Source organism: Chaetodon auriga, chromosome 2, assembly GCF_051107435.1.
Source record: "Chaetodon auriga isolate fChaAug3 chromosome 2, fChaAug3.hap1, whole genome shotgun sequence".
Classification (NCBI taxonomy): domain Eukaryota; kingdom Metazoa; phylum Chordata; class Actinopteri; order Chaetodontiformes; family Chaetodontidae; genus Chaetodon; species Chaetodon auriga.
The window spans coordinates 1,940,034-1,963,222 of NC_135075.1; the positions used below are offsets into that span (position 1 = coordinate 1,940,034).

The following is a 23,189-nucleotide window of genomic DNA, read 5'->3' on the forward strand; positions in this document are numbered from 1 at the left end:
CAACAGAAAGATAAAATGCCATTTTAAGTTAATTAAGACGGATAAAAGCAGCAAAGCTGTAATTTATGTTAAAATTGTTAATTAAAAACAATGCATTTCATTTATTTACTTAAAAATCTCTAATCCTATGTTAAAAAGGGTTAAAAAGAGAGACGGTACACATGGAAAAATACAAATTATGCACTTTACCCGAAAGAGTAATGTGTCCCTTATAAATGAGTGAATTCATTTGTAAAATATGGCCATACAATTCCATTTCACTGAAATCACAATTGGTTAGAATGGTATATTCTGATGTTATGAGATATTTGTTGTGGAAAAACTATAGTTATTTACCTGTAAACTATAGTATTTTGTTTCCTAAGAGAAAAGATAAATTTAAATGTTGTACAACACTTTGAATGAATGTAAATGGATAATATTGTATTACAATCTGAACTATAGGCCTGTTTTGTAAAATACAGGTCAGGTCTTAATTGATGCATGGAAAGAGTGAAGCCTCATCCTTGTGTCCAACGAGGTGGACCAGCAATCCAGTTGATGGCGAGCCACCCGGTTGAACTTTGAGCCTCCACCACATTATTCAGCGGATTCTGTGGTAGGATTGTGTCAGTCCTACTGATCGACACTAACAAGAGCCTACTTTGGATAATTTTCCTTGACTTTGACTACCTCCATGACTTGTTGACTTGAACTTTGATTGGATCCACAACAAACCTTTTCAAGAGGAACTCTTCAGATGGACATTTTATGTTTCCTTAGTTTATTGGGCCCATAGGCATTTCATTGTATGTATATTGTGCACTGTTCAAAACTAAAAAGTCCACAATAGTTACTTGTACCTGTGTCCAGTGGTTATTATTACTACCCTTAGCTCCTACGAACCTAGGTAGTAGTGTGTACATACTCAGAAGTGGGTTACACATATCTTATTTCACCCTTATCGCATGAGTGATAGCCTTAGAGCGTGAAGAGAGATTCCACTAGCTCTGAGAATAGTTGAAGTTGTTTTTGTGGGCTGCTTGTCCCCATCTCAAAACAGTCACCAAGGTTGCATATTTCCAACTCAGAAGCATTTCTAAAATAAAACGCCTTCATCTAACTCAGAGAAACTCATGCATCAAATCAGACCATGTAATTCTAGTCCTCTGAAACCTTCATTGGTCACCTCTTTTCAGAATATGATTAAAAATCCTCTTCTCGGTTTACAAAGCACTTGCTGGTCTGGCTCCCCAATACATTTTAGACATTCAGTCATAAGGTACAAAATTTCCAAGTGCCTGGGCAGGGGTGTCAATCTCAATCACAGAGAGAATTAAAAACTGTGACTTTTTTGAGGGCCAAACATGGTCAACATTTATTAAACAGGATAGACAAAATATTGAATAAAGTGCAAAAAGAAAACATATTAAGGCAGGTTACATTCTTCTTTTCTGCACATGTGCGAGAGCCAGATGTTTGGCATCATTTCTTGGCTGTCAATTCATTAAGGTTCTGTGCTGTGGAAACCCTAAGATGGAGTAATGGTGTGCATCAGTGAGATGAATCCTATGTGTGTTATTGTTCATCTTCATCACAGAGAAAAGCTGCTCACACAGGTATGTGCCTTCAAACGGGAAGAGCATTTGAGTGGCATGTAGGCGGAGTTGAGGCATCGTTTTGCAGATGAAGTTTGGAAACTGTGCACCACCCACAGAGTGATACTTTGCCTTGAGTGTGTCATTGCACTGGAGGTCTATATCAGCCCCATTTGGATATTCACGGGTGCTCTTTCCACATCAACTGCGAATGGCTTGCTGAGCAATTCAAATTGAAATTTCTGAGCTGCAAATTCAGCAAATCGCTGAGTGAACTCAGAATCAGAATCAGAAAAAGCTTTCTTGCCAAGTACGTTACGTTACTTACTGTGCCAAGTGCGCCCAGTTAATCAGCAAAATGCACAGTTGAGAACGCAGCAGTGGAGACATGGTTTCTCAGTGACCCAAGTTTCCTTGCTGCATCTGAGTCTCCCACAGACGCAGCTTGGATTGAAAAGCTCTCACTGCATCATACATGTTGTTCCTCACACATCCCCATCCCTGCAGTTTGAGGTTTAGTGCAGTGAGATGCTTCGTTATGATGAACAGAAGCTTACATCACCACTTTTCGTCCCGGAGCTCTGTGGTGTCTTTCCCTTTGCTTTCCAAAAACTGCACTGCACCTCTAACCCTATGTTACGGCCACCGACGTTCCTCCCCACTTTTTTTTTGGTCTAACCCGCCGTGCATCTGAGGAGAAGTGTGTGCGGAGCAGGTGGAGCGGACCTCGGCGTGGGATTGGCTCGTTCCGCAAGTGTGATCTCCCTTCGCCTCCCACCTCCCACCTTCGGCTGTCCGCTCGCGGGATTGGTGTAGAGTCGGACCCGTTCACCAATCACCAGGCGCCAATCGGGGACGGGATGCTGAAAGGCTCGAGCGGACCGGCACTCGCGGCGGCTGAGGAGCAGCGCGCCAGACATTTGTTGTGTGTGGTCACAAATTGTGAAGAGGCATTTTTTTTGTAGTTAGTGAAGGACTGGGCCAGGGCCAGCTTCAAAATTCTGTGACACTAGTGATACCGCGGTAGCGAAGTTGTGATAGCGTGCACTAGGAAGAAGGGGTGCTGATCTGCTGTTTTTGTTCCGTTTTAGTTAAGCAGAGAGGGTTTTATTTTCGGGTGGTTTCTTTTGTTTGACAAAGTGAGATAATTCCAGAGAGTCCTCTTTTGGTTTTGATTGTTTTTTGATTTATCAGCACTCGTAGGCCCTTTTCCTTTAGAGTTGCCTCTGGTGTTTTTTGTTTGTACATATCATTTACCTTACCTTTGAAATAAATAACTTTGTTTAACCAATTACAACTGGTTTATGTTGCTTCCCTTTTCCCACTACGAGCTAGGGGTTGTAACATAAATGGGGGCTCGTCCGGGATATTCTATTAAAGGAATCCTGTGAGCAAAGTTATTACGAAAAGGTTTGGATTGATTTTTTTTAAGAGAAAAAAAAAAAAAAAATTGGCAGCTGAGCTAATTGTGATTGGGCATAAATATGTTTGACCTACATTCATTTTTGACCGCGCCCTCTATTAGTCAAATTGATAGCTGCCGCAAGGATGATTTAGCTACAATAGCAGGCCACTTCGGCATTTCATATCCCAAACATTTACTGAAAAGGGAACTTAAGGCCTTAATCATTGATAGATTGGTGGAAATGGAGGTCCTTGTGTTGCCAGAGATATCGGAGTCAGCTGTGCTTGAGGATGGCACCCTGAGTGAGGGAGTGGGTGTTCAGAAACTGGGTGGTGAGCCTCACGAAGCTCCCGCGCCTGTGAGAGAGGGTGGTGAAGCGAGCAGGCAGGCAAAAACGCCAGTGACGCTGCCACGCTATGATCCTCTCTCTCCTACCAGTACTGGGTCCAGAGATGAGGCTCGGTTAAAAGTCCGCATTGCCCGTCTCCAAATGGAATCCCAGGAGAAGATACAAAATAAACAAGCACAGTTGCAATACCAGCTGGAGATCCGAAAGCTGGAAATAGAAGCTGACAAAGCTGTTAAATTGCGTCAACTGGAGCTGCAGTCTCAGAGAGAGACGCAGGCACCACATGCAGGCACTGGCAGCACAGGTATGTCTCCTCTTTCCACCACCTCACCACGCGCCGCGTTCGATATCAGTAAGCACATTGCTTTAGTTCCTACATTCCGTGAAGCCGAAGTGGACTCCTATTTTTCTGCATTCGAGCGCATTGCTTCTGCTCTGCAGTGGCCACAAAAAGTAAAATCACTCTCTGCTGCCGCTGTGTTAGCCGATGAGTATGTGCTGACTCACATGTCTGTTTTCCCATCAGTCTCTGCTGAGAAGCCTCGTTATACTCCGGCTACACAGCCTAGCTCACATCAAGCACCTGCTACAACAAAGCATGACAAAGAGTGTTACTATTGCCACAGACCTGGACATGTCATTGCTGAATGCCGCAAACTTAAGAACAAGATGCCAGCATCACCTCCCCCGAGATCGTCACAGCCACAAGGCATCGGGTTAATTCAAGCAGAGCCGCGTGAACCTATTAAATCTAGTTCCAACGAAACTCTTGATGCTTGCTTTAAGCCCTTTGTCTTTGATGGTTTAGTGTCGCTGACGGGCGAGTCTGCTGACCAGCGATCGGTACGTATTTTGCGAGACACCGGTGGCTCCCAGTCGGTAATTCTGGCCTCTGCATTGCCGTTTTCTAAACAGTTTGCCTGCGGCTATGGTTCGGTATTACGCGGCATTGAACTGGGGTACATTCCCAGGCCCGTACACCGCATCCATATACAATCCAAACTAATCACTGGTTTCTTCCCCGTCGCTGTTTGCCCTGCGTTACCAATCAGAGGTGTTGCTCTTCTAATGGGCAATGACATAGCTGGGGGTAAAGTGACTCCTGCGCTGGAAGTTCGGGACTCTCCTCAGCGCACGGATGATGGTAAAGTACCACATGCACATTCAGATTTGTTTCCCTCCTGTGTCATCACTCGCGCACAAGCACGCAAACCTCAAGATGATGAGGATGTGTCCTTATCTGACAGTGTGTTTATGTCAACCCTTTCAGAAGAAACTGAGACTGACACGGAGATCGCTGCTGCGTCTCCCCGCAAAACCACCACCGAGCTGGCGCGCTCCGCCAGCCCTGATAAGCCATCCGCTGACGGCATGTCTCTCCCGGTCACCCGCGAACGTCTGTGCGCCGCACAGCGGGCTGACCCGTCACTGAAGAAGTGTTTCGCCAGTGTGGTGAGTGCCGACAAAGCAAGAGTTGAAAAGGTCGCTTATCTCATTGATAATGAAGTTTTGGTGCGTAGGTGGTCTCCTGCTAACACTGATTCTGAATTGAACGCTGTCTACCAGATAGTCATTCCCACCGGGTACCGGCAGCATGTTTTATCCGTAGCACATGAAAGTCAGTGGTCAGGACACCTAGGTGTAACAAAAACATACCAACTCATACTCAGACATTTCTTTTGGCCAGGCCTGAAAAGCGACGTTTCAAAATATAGTCGTTGTTGCCATGTTTGCCAGGTCGCCGGCAGGCCGAACCAGATCATTCGCCCAGCTCCACTGCATCCTATACCTGCAATAGGAGAGCCGTTTGAACGCGTGCTAGTGGATTGTGTTGGTCCCTTGCCCCGTACAAAGAGTGGGAATCAGTACCTACTCACCGTTATGTGCGCCGCTACACGTTTTCCTGAAGCTGTCCCACTGCATAAAATAACCACAAGCTCCGTGGTGAAAGCCTTAATAAAGTTCTTCTCCACGTTCGGTCTCCCTCGAGTGATTCAAACAGATCAAGGCACAAACTTTCAGTCGAGACTTTTCAAACAAGTCCTTGAGACGCTGAATGTGAAACACGCCGTCTCCAGCGCGTACCATCCTGAATCCCAGGGTGCACTAGAGCGGTGGCACCAGACGCTGAAGTCCATGCTCCGTAAGTATTGCCTGGAAACAGGAAAAAGTTGGGATGAAGGGGTCCCATTCGTTTTGTTCGCTGCTCGTGAAGCCGTCCAGGAATCCTTAGGATTCAGTCCTGCCGAGCTCGTTTTTGGCCACATGCCACGTGGGCCACTGAAATCCTTAAAAGACAAGTTCCTGTCGTCCGGAAACCCCCCCAAAACTAATGTGTTAGATTATGTCAGTAAATTCCGTGAGCGTTTACACCATGCCAACACTGTTGCGAGGGAGTCTCTCTCTTCCTCGCAGGCGGTGATGAAGCGTCATTTCGACCGCTCCGCAGTTCCCCGACACTTTGCGCGGGGTGATAAAGTTTTGGCATTATTACCTATTCCCGGTTCAGCTCTTTCTGCCAAATTTTCCGGCCCTTACGAAATCCGTGATCGCTTAAGTGATACTGACTACGTCATTGGCACCCCCGAAAGGAGGCGAAAAACTCGGGTGTGCCACGTTAATATGTTAAAGCTGTATCACGCCCGCACTGCACCTGCAGTTAGTCCGAAACGGCCCGATAATCCTCCGCCGTCTGTTTCTGGCAGTTCTGCACTGATCGTGTCTGACAACCTAAAGGTGTCTGACGGAGATGATGATGATTTACTGGTGCGTCATTCGTCACATCAAAGCGCTCGGTTACCGAACTCGGAAATGCTGAAAGTGATACGGTCCCAATTAAGTCACCTGTCAGACGAGCAGCAGCGTGATATAATGAACTTGTTAAGCCGTTTTTCGTGTCTTTTCGGTGATGTCCCGAGCCAAACGACCGTTCTCCAGCACGATATTGACGTTAAAGGTGCCAAGCCGATTAAGCAACACCCGTATCGTGTTAATCCAGTGAAGCGGGCGCTGATGAAGAAGGAGGCCGAGTATCTCCTGCAACATGGGTTAGCCACACCCAGCTCCAGTCCCTGGAGTTCTCCGTGCCTTTTAGAGGCTAAATCTGATGGCTCTCCTCGGTTCATCACCGATTTTCGACGAGTAAATGCCGTCACAAGCACTGATTCATATCCTCTACCGCGCATGGAGGATTGCGTTGATAATTTAGGTACAGCCAAATTTGTGAGCAAGTTGGATCTTCTCAAAGGGTATTGGCAGGTCCCACTGACAAGCCGCGCCTCCGAAATTTCAGCATTTGTGACTCCAGATTATTTCCTGCAATATACCGTCATGGCCTTCGGTATGTGCAATGCTCCGGCCACTTTCCAGCGTCTGGTAAACACCGTCCTCTCCGGCTTGACAAACTGTAATGCGTACCTGGATGACCTAGTGGTGTACACCACCACATGGGAGGAACACATTCAGACCCTTGAGCAGGTGTTCGCCCGCCTCGCTGCAGCGTCGCTTACCTTAAATCTGGCGAAATGTGAATTCGGCAAGGCTACCGTCACCTACTTAGGGAGACAGGTGGGCCAAGGCCAGGTGCGCCCGGTTAATGCAAAAATTGACACCATCACCGATTACCCTGTTCCGCCTACTAGAAGAGCCCTGCGCAGATTCTTAGGCATGGCTGGTTATTACCGAAGTTTCTGCTGGAACTTCTCCACCGTAGTCCAGCCGTTGACTAGTTTGACCAGTCCCAAGGTAGACTTCGTGTGGTCTCCCGACTGTCAGCATGCCTTTGATAGTGTAAAGTCCCTTCTTAGCCACGCACCTGTGCTTGCCGCTCCTGATCCCTCGCGGCCATTCAAACTGGAGGTTGACGCCAGTGCGGTGGGCGCGGGTGCGGTACTGCTGCAGGAGGATGCTGAAGGAATTGATCATCCCGTGGGTTATTTCTCAAGGAAGTTCCACAAGCACCAGCTCCATTATTCCACTATTGAGAAAGAGACTCTTGCTTTGTTGCTAGCACTCCAACACTTTGAAGTTTACATCGGTTCGGGTTCTTCTCCGGTTGTTGTTCTGACCGATCATAACCCACTTGTATTTCTATCCCACACAACCACAACCAACGGCTCATGCGGTGGGCGCTGATCGTGCAAGACTACAATCTGGAGATTCGGCATAAAAAGGGGTCAGATAACGTGTTGGCAGATGCTCTGTCCAGGCTGTGGTAGGTATTTTTAATTAGTGGGTTTACAAAACCTATCGGTTTGTATTTTAAGGGGAGGGGTGTTACGGCCACCGACATTCCTCCCCACTTTTTTTTTGGTCTAACCCGCCGTGCATCTGAGGAGAAGTGTGTGCGGAGCAGGTGGAGCGGACCTCGGCGTGGGATTGGCTCGTTCCGCAAGTGTGATCTCCCTTCGCCTCCCACCTCCCACCTTCGGCTGTCCGCTCACGGGATTGGTGCAGAGTCGGACCCGTTCACCAATCACCAGGCGCCAATCGGGGACGGGATGCTGAAAGGCTCGAGCGGACCGGCACTCGCGGCGGCTGAGGAGCAGCGCGCCAGACATTTGTTGTGTGTGGTCACAAATTGTGAAGAGGCATTTTTTTTGTAGTTAGTGAAGGACTGGGCCAGGGCCAGCTTCAAAATTCTGTGATACTAGTGATACCGCGGTAGCGAAGTTGTGATAGCGTGCACTAGGAAGAAGGGGTGCTGATCTGCTGTTTTTGTTCCGTTTTAGTTAAGCAGAGAGGGTTTTATTTTCGGGTGGTTTCTTTTGTTTGACAAAATGAGATAATTCCAGAGAGTCCTCTTTTGGTTTTGATTGTTTTTTGATTTATCAGCACTCGTAGGCCCTTTTCCTTTAGAGTTGCCTCTGGTGTTTTTTGTTTGTACATATCATTTACCTTACCTTTGAAATAAATAACTTTGTTTAACCAATTACAACTGGTTTATGTTGCTTCCCTTTTCCCACTACAAGCTAGGGGTTATAACACCCTAACCCAGGCATTGTTTTAATTCCCGAAAGATCCTCTGGAACGCATAAACTGGAGTCCACAGATGACGATTGACAGCTGTGCTGTATCAGTGACGTCAACACTCTTATCCACAGCAATGGAATATGCGATTTAGTCTTTTCCCTTTTCCATCAACTGCGCTTGTAAATTGGTGGCTAGCTCACAGATACGATCAGCAACAGCTTAAGCTTAAATTTAAAAATGATTGCTTTTTGTCTGGACACATGATTGTAGCAGAACTGGTCTGTAGCCGACCCTCCTCTCACCTCTTTGCATTGCTCAGGAGAAGTGTAGTGATAAAACAATAAGACTTTTAAGAGTTATTGACCATCTGGAAGGTTCACAGGAAGGTGCGAACCCAGGCAGAGACAGGATGTCTGGTTTAGAGACATCTTCTCACACCCTTTCAGGGCAACAAGAGTCACTGATAACACTTTTACTTCTAATTTACATCTGGTCAAGACGTTCTCATGGAGATGCTAACTCTTTCTTGATAGCCCATGGGAGTTAAGGACAATAAAACTGCCTGGATGGACGAATGCCATGTCTCAAAGGAATCTCCAAACCAGATAATGCTTATGGGTTGTAAATTAAACATTCCTGAAGCAAACTGTTCTGTATGTCTGTGTGCCTTTTTGCTTAACCTACCAAATTAACCAAATCTCAATGTTTGATTTAACTGTAGATGTTATTACATTGCTAAGCTCGTGATCAGTACAATAACAATGCTTTCCTGGTTTTTCTAACTTACAGGATGACGAAACTGTGAATTAAACTATTTCAAAGGTTTTCTCTGAGTTTCTACCATGTAACCATACTGCCACCTAGAGGTTCATAGCGGTTAGGTTGAATGTGCTTAGCGGAAGACATTTATTAATACGTAACTATAATAGCGATAATCATTTCGGCAAATATAGTCTGCCCTTCTTTATTCCTTCATCATATTAAAGTTGTTATACCCTTAGTCATTATGTTTATTAGGATTAGTATTAGAAAATGTCACCATGTTCATTGTTTAATGTTGTCGTTATTCATAAGAATTGTCTAACGCATGTAGTGAACACGCATGTTGTTGTTGAAGTGCCATTGAAAATTGATCATTTAAAATATATTCAATTGACCATAGTGAGAAGCAGATGAGCCCTCGTATGAATCATTAATTAATTCTCGCTCTGTGAAATGAAATCACGTTGCGCGTCTGCGAACCATCCCACATGCGTGACGGCCTATTGATTAGACACGCCCTGGAGCGATGATAAAGTTAGCCGCGCACAACGGACGCCAGTCTAGCTTAGTTTATGTCTTGTTATGTCCTAGTTTTGTTTTTCTTTCGTCTCGTTCTGTCTTAGTTTGTGTTAAGTTCTGTTCTTTAGTTTTCAAGTATCTTTCCGCTCCGTCGTTTTCTCAGTCTTTTTGTTGCTGCTCACAACTACACAGAGTGGCCTGATTTAATTCTGCAGAAAACGCACTTTTCTAATCTTCGTGTAGCTTTAATTTTCGCTCGCCACACCAAGCCGCATAATTCCTATTTTTGTTGTTAAAGTCTAGTCACGTAATAATAATTTTGAAGACATTTTCGACCGGCCATCGAAGAGTTTCTCAATGTTATTATTACCAATCAAAAGCCTTGCCAAACGCCAACAACTAACTGACCGCACCGAAGACCTGTAGCCTGCTGCTGACCCGCTGGTCCGGGTTAAAGAACCATCGGAAGCCGTTCCTCGTCTGTAACCGACACCGAAGACCCTCAGCTCCCGAGACATCCCTGTCCAGCACCAGTTCTCATCAGCGGTTCGCTTGATTCGTTCGGCAGACTGCTGTACGGGCCAGAGTGACTGACAACCGGAGCCTCTTTGTGTTAATTCGGGGCAGACATCTACAGGAGCGTCGCTGACAAAGTAGGCATATTTAAGCGGTTTTGAATAAGAGTTGGTCCGTGAGGTTGAGATATTGTCAATTTGTTTAAATTCTCTAAATTGTTCATTCAACAAATTAACTTCATATTCGCGTCCCATTTTCCTTTAAAAACCTACTTCTCACTATCGCCAAACTCATTTTACCATTAACTTGCCATAAATTCCTCTGTGCAGTGTTTGTGTTAATTTACAACATTGATATAATCTGTCGTATTATTCATGATTCATATTCATTTTATTATTGTGTTTAATAAATAATCTTTTGCATACAAGTCATTGTCAGACGGTGTCCTTTTGAGCTGGATATAAGCAATCCCTGTACTGAGAGTTTACGCCTTAGATTATCAGACTGATCTACTGTTGGTTCATTCGTTCACTACATCAGCATTACATGATATACAAAATCCTTCTTAGCTGAGGAAGGTTGGTGCCCTTAGTAATATTAACGAATGTAACATTAATTTAGAGGTAATTCCCCTACATGATGTTGCACGCTTTAATCATAATCACCGCTTTACAAACTCTCCCCGGCATCCTCACTTTGTGATTTTGCTTTTGTGAACACAGTCTATTGTGACACCAGAGTTTTTTTTACCTCCTCTGCTTTCTGCTATTTGTCCACTTACTTGTACTTGTCCTTGTGTTTTGTCTCATAGTACCATCTTATGTTATATTCTTTAATTATGGCCATGCCAGCGACACAAATAAAGCAAACTGGTTTACCGCTAATGCTACTAAACAGATTCTCTGTCTCCCACCTGTCTTGAAAGCCTGTGTTTTCAGAGTCCACTTTTTATTTGGCCATTTCTTTTGGGAGGTTCATTTAAATTGAATTAAAAGTAACAAACATAGATGACTTCTGACCGCTGATGAGTGTGCAATGGAGTAGGGAAGGTGCAGCTGGGCTTGCAGATAGTGGTAATAGTGTGCATCCTATATACTGGGCCAGCTATGATAGACACATGATATTTTCTTGTGGGCCAGATATAATTGTACTGTAGGCCACTTCTGACCCTTGAGTACCATATTAGTCGCACTTGTAGTCTTCCTCTGGAGTTGTGGGAGTTGTTCAGGAGCGACAACGAGGATGAGTGGATTCAGTGATGAGATCGGGAGCTTGGTAAACTTGTTGGACTCGCCGGCTTGTTATGTTAATTTAGCGTATTCAGCCTCCCAGGTATGTTCTTTATGTTATTGTGTAGCTGAATAACTTTTAACGTGTTATGTTAACATGCCGGACAACTATGCAGCCTGTTGTTCTGTTTGCTGTTGTGTAGTTGAATAACTTACCTTTCCAGATTAAATGTCAGTTCTTGGTCTTGAATTTTTTGAAATAAATTTCTAAATAAACGTGACTTGTAGTCCAGTGCGACTTATGTATGGTTTTTTCCTCTTCATGACACATTTTTTGACTGATGCGACTTATACTCCGGAGCGACTTACAGTCCGGAAAATACAGTACATGCATTTTTTTTTTTTTCCACTTAAGATTAGCACAATAACGTACATAAAAGGGCAGTGGCAATAAAATGGTAACTCAAGACAGATAGAAAGTTAGGGCAAGAATTATGAGGATAATTATTGTTTTTATAGAATTACTTGAAATTTGCACAATATGGGGTGGATGCACTCAGATAAAAGAAGAAAACTCTTAGCTCTAACACAAGCTCAGGTGCTTTGTTTTCTAAATAATACACAGGTAAAATAAGGTTGCAGTACTGTTTTTTTAGCACTGTTGTGTCTCCAACAGCAAAGTTACATTTAAGTAGAAACTGCAGTGATGCTGGTGATGGTGGTGATGCTGGTGATGCTGATGATGACAATGATGATGAACATGAGACTGTGGGTATAACGGTGGTAGTAATGCTGATGGTCAAACTGAGGCCTAAAATAAGCCTTTTGTAAAAAATACAGATGTTGGCTGGTTTCCTCTGAAGTACATGGACACATTAACATTGGTTGGCATCTTACAACTCATCAAATGAACAGTAATTACACCTGCTAAATTTTTGCTGGCACTCCAAATGTACCATTGCAATTAAGTGCTGAAAAAACAGTGGGTCCTGGCTGCTTTGGAAGGGCTTCATTCTGCCTCTGAGCTAAACAACAATGTGAATTGATTTAATAATAAAGAGAAAGGAGCATTCAGCTCCTGAGGGTTACTAGCCCCGATGTAACTGAAAAACTAAAAAAGAACGTGTTACCAGCCAATATAAACATTATGTAGAGCAAAGTTAGACAGCAGAGACACAGAGGAAGGCAGCTCTAATAACACAGCTGTTGACTGGATACTGCTGTGCTGTGGGAGGAAGGGGAGGGAAGGAGAGAGAAGATGACAAGGAATGCATAAGAAAACTGTACTCCTAAAAAGATTACTGGAATTCAACAAGAGCTGTAACCCCAAAAGTGGGATCAGCATGTGAGACTACCACAGAGCAGTGACAACTGGTAGGATGTTTTTGTTTGTTTGTTTTTAAACCCTAGCATTTTTGGAAAGAAATGTTTTTTAGGACATTTTCAGTGGCCTAGTGACTACTCTGTGTTAAATAAGTATCATTTAAAAGAATTTAGCTTGGTCTGTGTTAACAAATAAGAAAGACGAAAAAATGGCCTCCTTGACAACACCTCAGTGACATCTCTGACACAATGAATATCTACAATTTGACTTAAAATAAAAAACAACTCTGCAGTAAGGGATTGGATTGGATTGGGGTGGAGTTTTTGTTAGTTCACACTAGGAAGAAGGGGTGCTGATCTGCTTTTTATGTTAAACTTTAGTTAAGCAGAGAGGGTTTTGCTTTTGGATGTTTTTTTTTTGTTTGCTAAATTAGTGTAGTTCCAGAGAGTCCTCTTTTTGTTTTGATTGTTTTTTGATTTATCAGCACTCGTAGGCACATTTCCTTTAGAGTTGCCTCTGGTTTTTTATTTGTACATATCATTTTCCTTACCTTTAAAATAAATAAGTTTGCTTTAACTGATTACAACTGGTTTATGTTGCTTCCCTTTTCCCACCACGAGCTAGGGGTTGTAACATACACAGTCTAACAGTCCAAAATATATGGAGAACTTTAAGAATCTACAAACTGAACAATAGATGACTACGTCTCATACAGGTAGATACAGCATTGGTTAAATAAGGTTATTTAGAAGCATCTATCTAAGAAGATTCTCATTCATCCAGGTCATGGTATTTCTAAGTGCTTTACAAAGGTGACTGGACTTGCTTGAGGTTCTAGAAGACATTTTGCCACTCATCTAACAGGCTTTTTCAGTTCTAACTTACACACGAGTCATTGGTCCACCCAACCATCACGTGAGCTGTTGGGGTCATATGAATCATTGTGTGGGCGTTAAGCTGCCTGAGAGGGATCTCAAAACTGAATTGTAAGTGGCTGATAAGTGGTGTTGTAGACCACCTCCTCTGTTCTTTGATGGTTGTTCCAGTTTGACATGGATGGCTTCATTCACTCCTCTTTCAAACCAGTGGCCAAAACATCTGGCCAAAATGTGCACATTATTGTCCTCAAATGAGTGTCCTTTGTCCTTAAGCTGGAGGTGGACTGCTGAGTCTTGACCCAAAGTGTTGGCTCTCCAGTGTGGTGCCATGTGCTTGTGAAAAGATTGTTTTTTGTTTTTTTTTTTCTTTTCCCCAATGTACAAGTCTATGCATTCCTTGGTGCATTTGACTGCATACACAATGCTCAGCTTGTGCCTCAGTGTTTTGTCCTTTGGGTGGACATGCTTCTGCCTATGGACAAGTGTTACTGGGCTTGAAGTGAACAGGGATGTGGTGTTGAAAATCAGATACTCCCACAATGTAAGGAATTATAATATTGTTCTGTTTATGTTATGATTCCGAAGAATCAGAGCAATTGCTGGACCAGAGGTGGGGACAATCAGCAGGGGACAAGGAGCCGTTTAACAATAATGATTTATTACAGACGGCACAAAAATTATAACAACACAAAATCAGCCCAAAAACACAAACAATCACTACACCATGACGAGTGGGTACACAGAAAATTTTGAAGAGTAAATTTTACTCAATTTGAGTAAAATTTTACTCCCAAAAAGATAGTATTTGGTCCCAGTCCAAAAAGAGTAAAATTTACTCTCGTCAAAGAGTTAAATTTTCAGAGTTATTTCTGCTCTATATAGAGTTCATATTTTACTCCACAAGATTAAAATTTACTCAATTCAGCATAAAGTGAGAACAACTCCAACACCATTTCACTCAATACAGAGTTGTATTTTACTCTGTTTAGAGTAGTAAGTGCCTCATAATGGAGTTCTATTTCTACTATTAAGAGTTGTATTTCACTCTGTTCTGAATAGTAAATGCCTCATAATAGAGTTCTAATTCTACTATTAATAGAGTTGTATTTTACTCTGTTCAGAGTACTAACTGCCTCATAATGGAGGTCTAATTCCACTATGAATAGAGCTCTATTTCACTCAATAAAGAGTTGTATTTTACTCAATATTGATAATAATGATAACTCTGGATTAAAATATTTGAAATAAAAAAGACCAGAAATGAATATTCAACAATGCACTTGTATTTTTCTTAAATCATTAACACATGCACTGAGCACCCATAATATACAGTACATGTCAATACTGTTTGGCCTTTGTAATATGACAGCATTGTATAATACATGCAACAAAAATCTCCATGAATAAGGCTCCACGGGCAGAGTAATCAATATGAGGGGAAAAAAAAGTCTTTCAGGGTGACACATCCCTATAATTTCATAATAAAAACAAACAGAATATTGCAAACAGGTATGCACACCATCAGTAGCTGCAGATAAGCCTGTAAATTTTTGCAATAGCCATCAGCCCAGCCAAAACATTTACACCCAATTGGTGGGGCCATCACAATTTGGACACAATGTGCTCTTGGGTAGATTAGATGTATCGGATAAAACAGGAGAAAATAAAAATAAATTAGAATTTGAGTTATGGGCAAAGAAATTCTGAAATCCATTGTTCATCCCCAGTGCAATAGTTAGAACTTAGCGATTCTTTTATCACAGGAAACAGTATGGAACAATAAATGAACTTGAATCATCATTACTGTATGACATCTGCATATCGAATGCTTTGTAACACAACAGCTCTTTGACGTCAACAACATGAGGTCCATCTGCAGTACACACAACTTTAAATGCATAAAAACGCTCATCCATACACACTGTTTGTAGTGCAAATGTAAACAACAGTAACCTCTCATCTTTAAGAACAACATGGTGGATTTTGTGAAAAACCGGCATCTCATTAAGCACTTTCAGACAAACAAACCTGGACGATACGTATTTCCATGGTGTTTGGCCCATCTAACATCTAACACCTTAGTGTCAATTGCTACCTGAAGAGCCTCTGCTATCTCACAGCCCCTGTCCATCACGTTTAAAGCTACCATTTTACTTGGACCAAGCACCAGTCTGTCGGGCTCAAATATCTGCCAACTATATGCTACTTGACTTTGGTGTTTCTTTGCCAATGTTTTAGTTATATTTTTGAAGCTTTTTAGTTGCTTTTTAAAGAAATTGTGCTTTGCTTCATAGCGCATGCACCAGGTATGCAAAAGTGGTCCAATTTTCCGAATACATGTAGGATAATGCACCATAAAATGATGCTTTGGTAGTAGCTTCTTTTTGGGAAACAAATGCTTGAATAATCCATGGTGCTCTGAAATCAAATGTTTTAAATAAATGGTAATGCCGGTTGATAACACAGGAGAAAATACAATGTCTGCTATTTGAAGCAACAACAGAAGCAAATACCAGTGTTGATCATCTCGACAAACCAAGTCTCCAAATATAAGTGGTAGATTGCGAAGTAAACACCAAGACTGGATCGCATTTAAACCCAAGTCATTTGAGTCCCCTACTAACTTCAATGCAGGTGGCTTGTTGTTTTGTTCCATGTAGCCATAGTTAAAGTTCTTAATTCTTCTGTCTATTTCCTTTGATGTTGTGTAGTTTTTGATCAAGTGTAGTATTAGCAGCTTCATTTCATATTGTGCCACACCCTCCAAGATATCGTGCATAATATCTACAGAGAAGTTTTCACATGTATTGAAGTACTGCAAGGAATTTAGAACACAAGAATGTTTAACACCCATCACATAGGGAAGACTAGCAGTTTTCTCCATTGTTTGGCAGTGTTCTGTGTGAAGTGCTCGAGTTCGCATCACTATCTTGGGTGAATCTTCTGTGAATTCTGTCTGAAAGTCGTCTTTCTCAGCAAGACAAAAGCGACAACAATATCTGGCACTGAATGATTCTACGAAACCAAACAAACCATGAAGGCCAAGGTTATCACCAGTAACTTGGACAATAGTTCCATACACATTTTCCTCATACAGTGAAACCCGAATTCCTTTAGTCTCCAGCTCTTTAATGTCTTTCACAATTGGATCAAGTATTTTAGAAAAGCCATATGTTTTAATGTCTTGGGCATGGAATAAAGCAACCAAATGAATATTAAGTAGCATTGAGTTGTGCTTTGGAGAAAGATTACGTAAGGTGAAATAGATTGCTCCTAATTTATGTATTCCCTTTTTACTGCCCAATGGATTTGCGCATTCAAAATCATCATAGAAAAGTTGCAACTGAATTGCATGCTTCTGTTTTGAAAATAAAGGATGACTCTTGAAAAGATCTCCATCACAAAAGTCATTAAGAAGATCTTCTCTTGAACTGGAATGACTCTGCATCATCTCTTTTATCTTCGGGTGTTTGTAAATTAAGTCCAATGTTTTCAAAATTGGGATATAAACAAATTTATCAGTAACAACAGCTGGATCATAAGTTCCAGTAGCCCGATTGCGCCGTACATCAAATCTTGTACCAAGAACACATTCAACAGGTTCCACCCTTCCCCACTTCTCTGTGAAATACTGCCTTCTCTTAGTTTCAGAATTTAAGACACCAAAAGGATTTTCAATTTTTTCAAAGCACTGATCAATTTTACACTCAACCTCAGTTTTGGTAGGTTCATGTAAAGAAAGACACTGTTTCACAGATTCTTTTGCTTGATTATGGATATCGTCAACAATCTCTTCCATTGAAGTAACCAAAGAGTTAATGATTGTTTCGCCTACACCCGCCACTTTATGTTCAGCCACTGTTGCAGCACAGCTGTCTACAAGACTCTTATTAAGAAGGACTGGGTCAGAAGGGGCACTGTTTGATGGAAAGTCATCAACAAAATGTCCGGCTAAATCTTCAGTTGTAGAAGGGCCTTCACCAGGATCATCACAAGGTTCATGTGCTTTAAGATGCTTCTGAAACCCAGAAAAAGTACCAAAAAAATGAGAACAACCAGGTTGACCACATTTCAGACGAAGTGTCTTTCCTGAACAAAGTCCGTGGATCAACTTTAAGTGCTTAATTAGTGAATTGGCATTTGCCTGAGGGCCTTTGCAAATAAAACAAAACATCTCAATCACAATCAGTGCAGCATCAGAGCCCTCAAAATAGATCTTTGCAGTATAGCATCAGAACCCTCCAAACCAAAGCATCAAAATCAGTTCAGCATCCGAGCTCTCATCTCTTTGACCCTGGGATTCACCTTGGTGGTAGAAGCATCAATCTGGTAAACAGCGGTTTGCAAGAAGTGGTAGACATTGGCCAGATCCCTGTTGTATGAGGTAGCGAAGACAAAATGAGCTTTAAAAAGCTCATCAAAAGAGGCAAGAGAATCTGGTGACCGACACGGGATTGCATGTTTGTCAATCACAATGAAATATTTGTGTATGGTGCTCCTCTGGGTACCCACAGCCAGTAGATAGGGTTGACGGCTCTCTGTGATGCTGTCCAGATGCCCCTCAACACTGGTCCCAGTCTGTGACAAGAAAACTTAATTAGTCTCGCTATTAAAATGAATTTGTTGCAGTTAAGGGCCCCATCATCACCACCAGAATCACTTATTGAAACAAAATGCAAGAGGAACCATAACATTTTCAGCCTTATATTTTTTAATTCTGCTAAATGTAAAAAAAAAAAAAAAAAAACTTATTCATATCAGCATATCTCAGGCTGATGATATATCTGTGGGGAGCCAAATTCAGATAAATATCACAGGGCCCTCACTGATGACAGATGAGTATGGTCATCACATGATTTCACAAGAGTATAGTTTTAAGGTTTAATATTTTACAGACAGAACAGTGAGCCTTCTTAAACTTCAATTAAACTGTAACATTACCTTGATAAATTTCACAAGGTGGTCAATGGCTTGTCTGGCGGAGAGCTTTCCTGGTCTCTTGTTGCGGCCATGAGGTGATGGTGGCATGAGGTGGATAAGGAGCAAGATGGAGGACATCTCACTGTCCCATCCTGAAAATACAAGAACATTTGGAAAGACATTTTTACTAAAATGTTTATATTTTTGTTTCAAAACCATTTCCCCTCATACATTATTGTTATTTCTTTAATTCAAGTGTACCATCTTCCAGTTCTTCTGTTGTGGATTCAGCGTTATGAAGGAGATCTTCAAGGTCGCTTGTCTGGGTGAGGCCACGGCTTTGTTCAAGGACTTTCTGCCTGTAGTGAGTAGGCCACTTCTCCAGGAACTTAGCAGAGATGTCATCACCAAACATCAGACTGAAATCCTGCTCTATCTGCAGACAAGGTGGAATACGGAAAAAAACATGGCATACATTGTTAATAGGTGCACCAGGAATGACCAGGGATGCGATCTGTTTAAAGTCATTTTTCATTTCAGCTCGATTTTAATGCAAGGCAGTTTAAGAGCAACATACCATTCCTGTGATGTCAAGAAATCTTGGAAAGGTGGTGAATACTTCAGAGGACTTCACTGGGTCATGAACCATTGTTTGGCGATGGGTGAAGGTCTGTTTCATCTTCTCCTTGATGATTGCTTCATCAGTTGTATGCTGCATGAGTGCGATGGCTTCACAACACTGGGTTTCTGTGGTTAGCTGGTTTTCCTCACTGAAGGGGGTCCTGTCACCAGAATCTGGACCACCTGTAACAGTGATCAGTAAACAGTGACCTGTAACAGTGAAACCACATACCACAACAAGACATAACTTGCGAACCCACGAAATTTTAAAAATTAGTCCAGAGGTCATTAATGTACATTAAAAAAAATTCTTCAACAAAAAGAATATAAAATATCTGCACGCTGCAGTTGGAAATATGGATGGTATGAAATTAAATGATCATAGGTGACCTGATATCCAAGGTAAACATCCATTGTGACTGAAAATGCCCTTTAAAAATGAATTTAACATGTGAATTCTCATAAAAAAAAAATCTAACTACACTCAAAATCATGTACCTGTCATTGGCTGACGGTTTCTTTTCTTTTGTCCCTCTGAGGCTTCTTTTTGAAGCGTTTTCACTCTCCATGCAAGAAATCCACTCCCATCTACTGGATTGTAATACTGCTCCTAAAAACCAAGAAAGCATTCTATTTTTCCTCCTTTAAAAACTAACATGTCCTTGTCTGGAGAATTGCTAAAATCAAGGTCAACCAGTCTGAAATCTGCTGTGTTCACCTTGTTGAGGTTAGGAGAAAGGTCAGTATACAGAAATGTTAAAGGGATAGTTCGGGTCTTTTGACATGAATCTGTATGGCATCCTCATCAGCAGTGTAGTGCATCAACAGTGACTTACCCCCGACTGCATCCTGTGGGCGGAGTTCCGGCCTGGTTTTGGTGTTGACGAAGGTAGTCCGGCTGGAGTCATGAAAATAAAGCCTTTTGCTTCTCAAAACAATATGCGTTCACAAGCATCCATTTGCATCACAAAAGTGTTGTCCTCAGAAAAGTCAGACCTCAAAATCGCCTGGCGCTATTTTCTCTCCATTCATATCACTGAGTGCTGCCGCTTGGGGACAGCTGTGCAGCTTTCCGTCACCTGTTCAGTGTTTACTGCGCGCAGTGATATGAATGGAGAGAAAATAGCGCCAGGCAATTTTGAGGTCTGACTTTTCTGAGGACATCACTTTTGTGATGCAAATATATCACTCTTGTGAATGCATATTGTGTTGAGAAGCAAAACGCTTTATTTTCATGACCCCAGCCAACTAGCCGGACTACCTTCGTCAACACCAAAACCAGGCCGAAACTCCGCCCACAGGATGCAGTTGTGGGTAAGTCACTGTTGATGCACTACACTGCTGATGAGGATGCCATACAGATTCATGTCAAAAGACCCGAACTATCCCTTTAATATTTAGTTGAAATCTCACTCGGTTTTTGGATCAATACTAGAAGTAATGAGTAAAAAGGTTAGACGTGTTATATGTACTTACATAGCCCAAAGTGCCCTGGGGATCGGCCAGGTATGGAAACAAGGCAGTGATGCCCTTTGCGTAGTCCTCTTTAACACGCCTTGAAGGGCTCGTCCTACAGTGCGCGCACACACGCACACACGCACACACACACACGTGTATGAGATCCAAACAAAAGTACTGCTATGCCGATGCCTTCTGCACTTGGTCTGCACCAAATAAAATCATAAATGTTAGGGTTGGATGTTAATTACATGACAACATACCCGTGTTCACTCGCCATGTGTGCAACCAATATCTTCACCATGTCACGTCTTCTGGAATCTGCATACTCTGTAAGGATCCTCTCTCCTCCAGGTTTCTCCCTCAGAATTTTTTCAATGATCTAATTGTGTGGGGGGGAAAAGAGGGAAGGGACACAGGTTTGGTGGCCAATTACATTTACAGTGATAAAAATGTTAACCATGCCCCATATTTCTCTGCAATGTTACTTGTACCCACCCCCCGCCCCCCTTTTCAGAATTACCATCTTGATCTCTCCATCTGCAAAGCTTACCTGAGCGAGACGAGCCAGGTCATCTCTGTTTCTTTGGGCAGGACTAGGCTGCAAAATGGTGGTGTCATCTGACTCCCCTTCATTTTCTGCACCAGAGCTGAGAAAGGAGCTGCTGCTGCTGCTGGCAATGGAGTGGCTTGTAGAGGGGCTCACTGAATCTAGCATGTTGACATAACAGGTGTGATTATAATAACATGTCACTAGCAAGAGAGAATAATCTGTGATAAGAGTAATGTAAAGATCACGTTAGATTAGGATGGATCCACACACCAAGCTAGTTATTCCTCAGATGTTTTCTTAAGTGTCTAAAGAGGCATATTTATTCAAAATGTCATGCAACATGGGTAAGTCTCTCTTTACTACGTTGCATTGCAAGGTTAGCCAGGACTGCATGGATTATAAGACTCCAAGTCAAAAAGTGACTCACCGCCAAAATCTGAGGCTTTGGGCAAACACACCTCAAGCACACCCAGGTCTGGTTTCATTACAAGAAATGCAAACGCATCCTCATCAACTTCAGTGTTTAAATCATCATAGACTTTTAAGTCCAAGGTCGGAATTTCAAATTTCTTGGAAACTGTGAAGACAAAACAATATTGCACAAGACTGATATTATGTTGTGCAATTAATCTTATTTTTATTAAACGGTCACACATCAGCGTCACTTTAGATCTGAACCACTTTAACGATCTTATACTCCAAAAACAGCAGCTCTGCAAGCTCATACTGTAGCACGAGTGCCACGCTGAGCTTGTAGATCTGCATTTAAATTGTTTTCAAATCATGAAATCATTTCTAACTCAAATCATTCTTTTTCTAAGGGTACATGAAACATTTAGAGATTCCAAAATCAAATACATATACTTATAAGGGTCCTTGACAATAATAATAGTAATAATAATAATAGTAATAATAATAAGACAGCACCATGACAACACATGAGGTTGTGCAATTTTTTTCACTCACCACACTCCAAAAACGATTTGAAGGTCAGCTGCCCTTCATAACAAATGTATTTCTGGCGGTCTTGGTACTTCACTCTTACAGCCTGCATCCTTTATGGGAAATAAGAAAAAATAGTCACTAAGATGATATGGAGCACAACAATTCATGCATTGAATGCTACAATTAGCTTAAGTACTACAAAAGCCCCATCTTAGGCTCAATATCACTCTGCATTTGCATCTAATTACATGCTGTTTGAAAGCTGGGTAAAAATTATTTTTCTCGTTGGGTGCTTCGAATGTGTTAACATGCGTTTCAATTCACATACCTAACGTGATGGTGCTGCTGCGCCAGCACACACCAGAACACCCCATCTCTGATCTGCTATTGAAAGAATGGTTGGGGAACCAGTTTCATTTAAGTTCACGTAAACCTCGCATTATTCCATTCCACTCATTGCTACGCAGGGAAATCCACAACTTATTTGTGTTTGTGTAACAGATGAGTGTTCCTCACAGCCAGTGCCTCCATTTGTGTCTTACACACACACACACACAAACACTTGCTAACTAACCTTAGGTTAAAATTACATGACTCAATTCAGAGTAAAATACACGTGCTTGCTAACCAAACAGCAGCTGAAAACGGTCCACAGGAAAAAAAAAAAAAAAAGCTAACCAAAGAGCAATTAAAACGGTCGGTGTAAATGCCTCAATTCAAAGTAAAATAAATGTGCTTGCTAGCGGTCCACATGAAGGTTAGCTAACCGAAGAGCAATTAAAACTGGCGGTGTAAATGCTTCAATTCAGAGTAAAATACATGTGCTTGCTAGCGGTCCACATTAGCTAACCCAAGAGCAATTAAAACGGGCGGTGTAAATGCTTCAATTCAGAGTAAAATACATGTGCTTGCTAGCGGTCCACATGAAGGTTAGCTAACCGAAGAGCAATTAAAACGGGCGGTGTAAATGCCTCAATTCAAAGTAAAATACAAATGCTAACTGTCCACACAAAACCCCCCACTCACTAACCGAAAAACAAGTCCAGTAAAACGTCATGACTCAACTCAGAGTAAAACACACCTGCTTGCTAACCAAACAGCAGAGCAAACAGTCCACACATACAAGACTAGCCCATAAAAAAATTACATTTAAACACACTTA

At 42.1% G+C, this 23,189-nt stretch overlaps 1 protein-coding gene across 1 annotated transcript; it reads right to left on the minus strand.

The window, feature by feature from the left end:
* Positions 1-14,798: 14,798 nt before the first annotated feature.
* LOC143332212 (uncharacterized) lies at positions 14,799-22,682 on the minus strand. Its single transcript, XM_076749535.1, has 10 exons — positions 22,049-22,682; positions 21,510-21,659; positions 21,083-21,240; positions 20,793-20,911; positions 20,548-20,641; positions 19,570-19,681; positions 19,028-19,254; positions 18,712-18,886; positions 18,472-18,602; positions 14,799-18,108 (listed from the first exon to the last, which is right to left on the minus strand). The coding sequence occupies exons 1-10, from the start codon at positions 22,134-22,136 to the stop codon at positions 17,791-17,793; spliced, it is 1,572 nt and encodes a 523-aa protein (XP_076605650.1). The 5' UTR covers positions 22,137-22,682; the 3' UTR covers positions 14,799-17,790.
* Positions 22,683-23,189: the final 507 nt, after the last annotated feature.

Excerpts from the sequence above, each read along its gene's own strand:
- LOC143332212 (XM_076749535.1), bottom strand. The coding sequence starts at position 22,136 with ATGCAGGCTGTAAGAGTGAAGTACCAAGACCGCCAGAAATACATTTGT. Across the intron at positions 19,682-20,547 it reads CCCAGGGCACTTTGGGCTAT|GAGCAGTATTACAATCCAGT; the intron begins GTAAGTACATAT and ends CTTGGTTTTTAG. Across the intron at positions 18,887-19,027 it reads TTCTTGACATCACAGGAATG|ATAGAGCAGGATTTCAGTCT; the intron begins GTATGTTGCTCT and ends CCTTGTCTGCAG.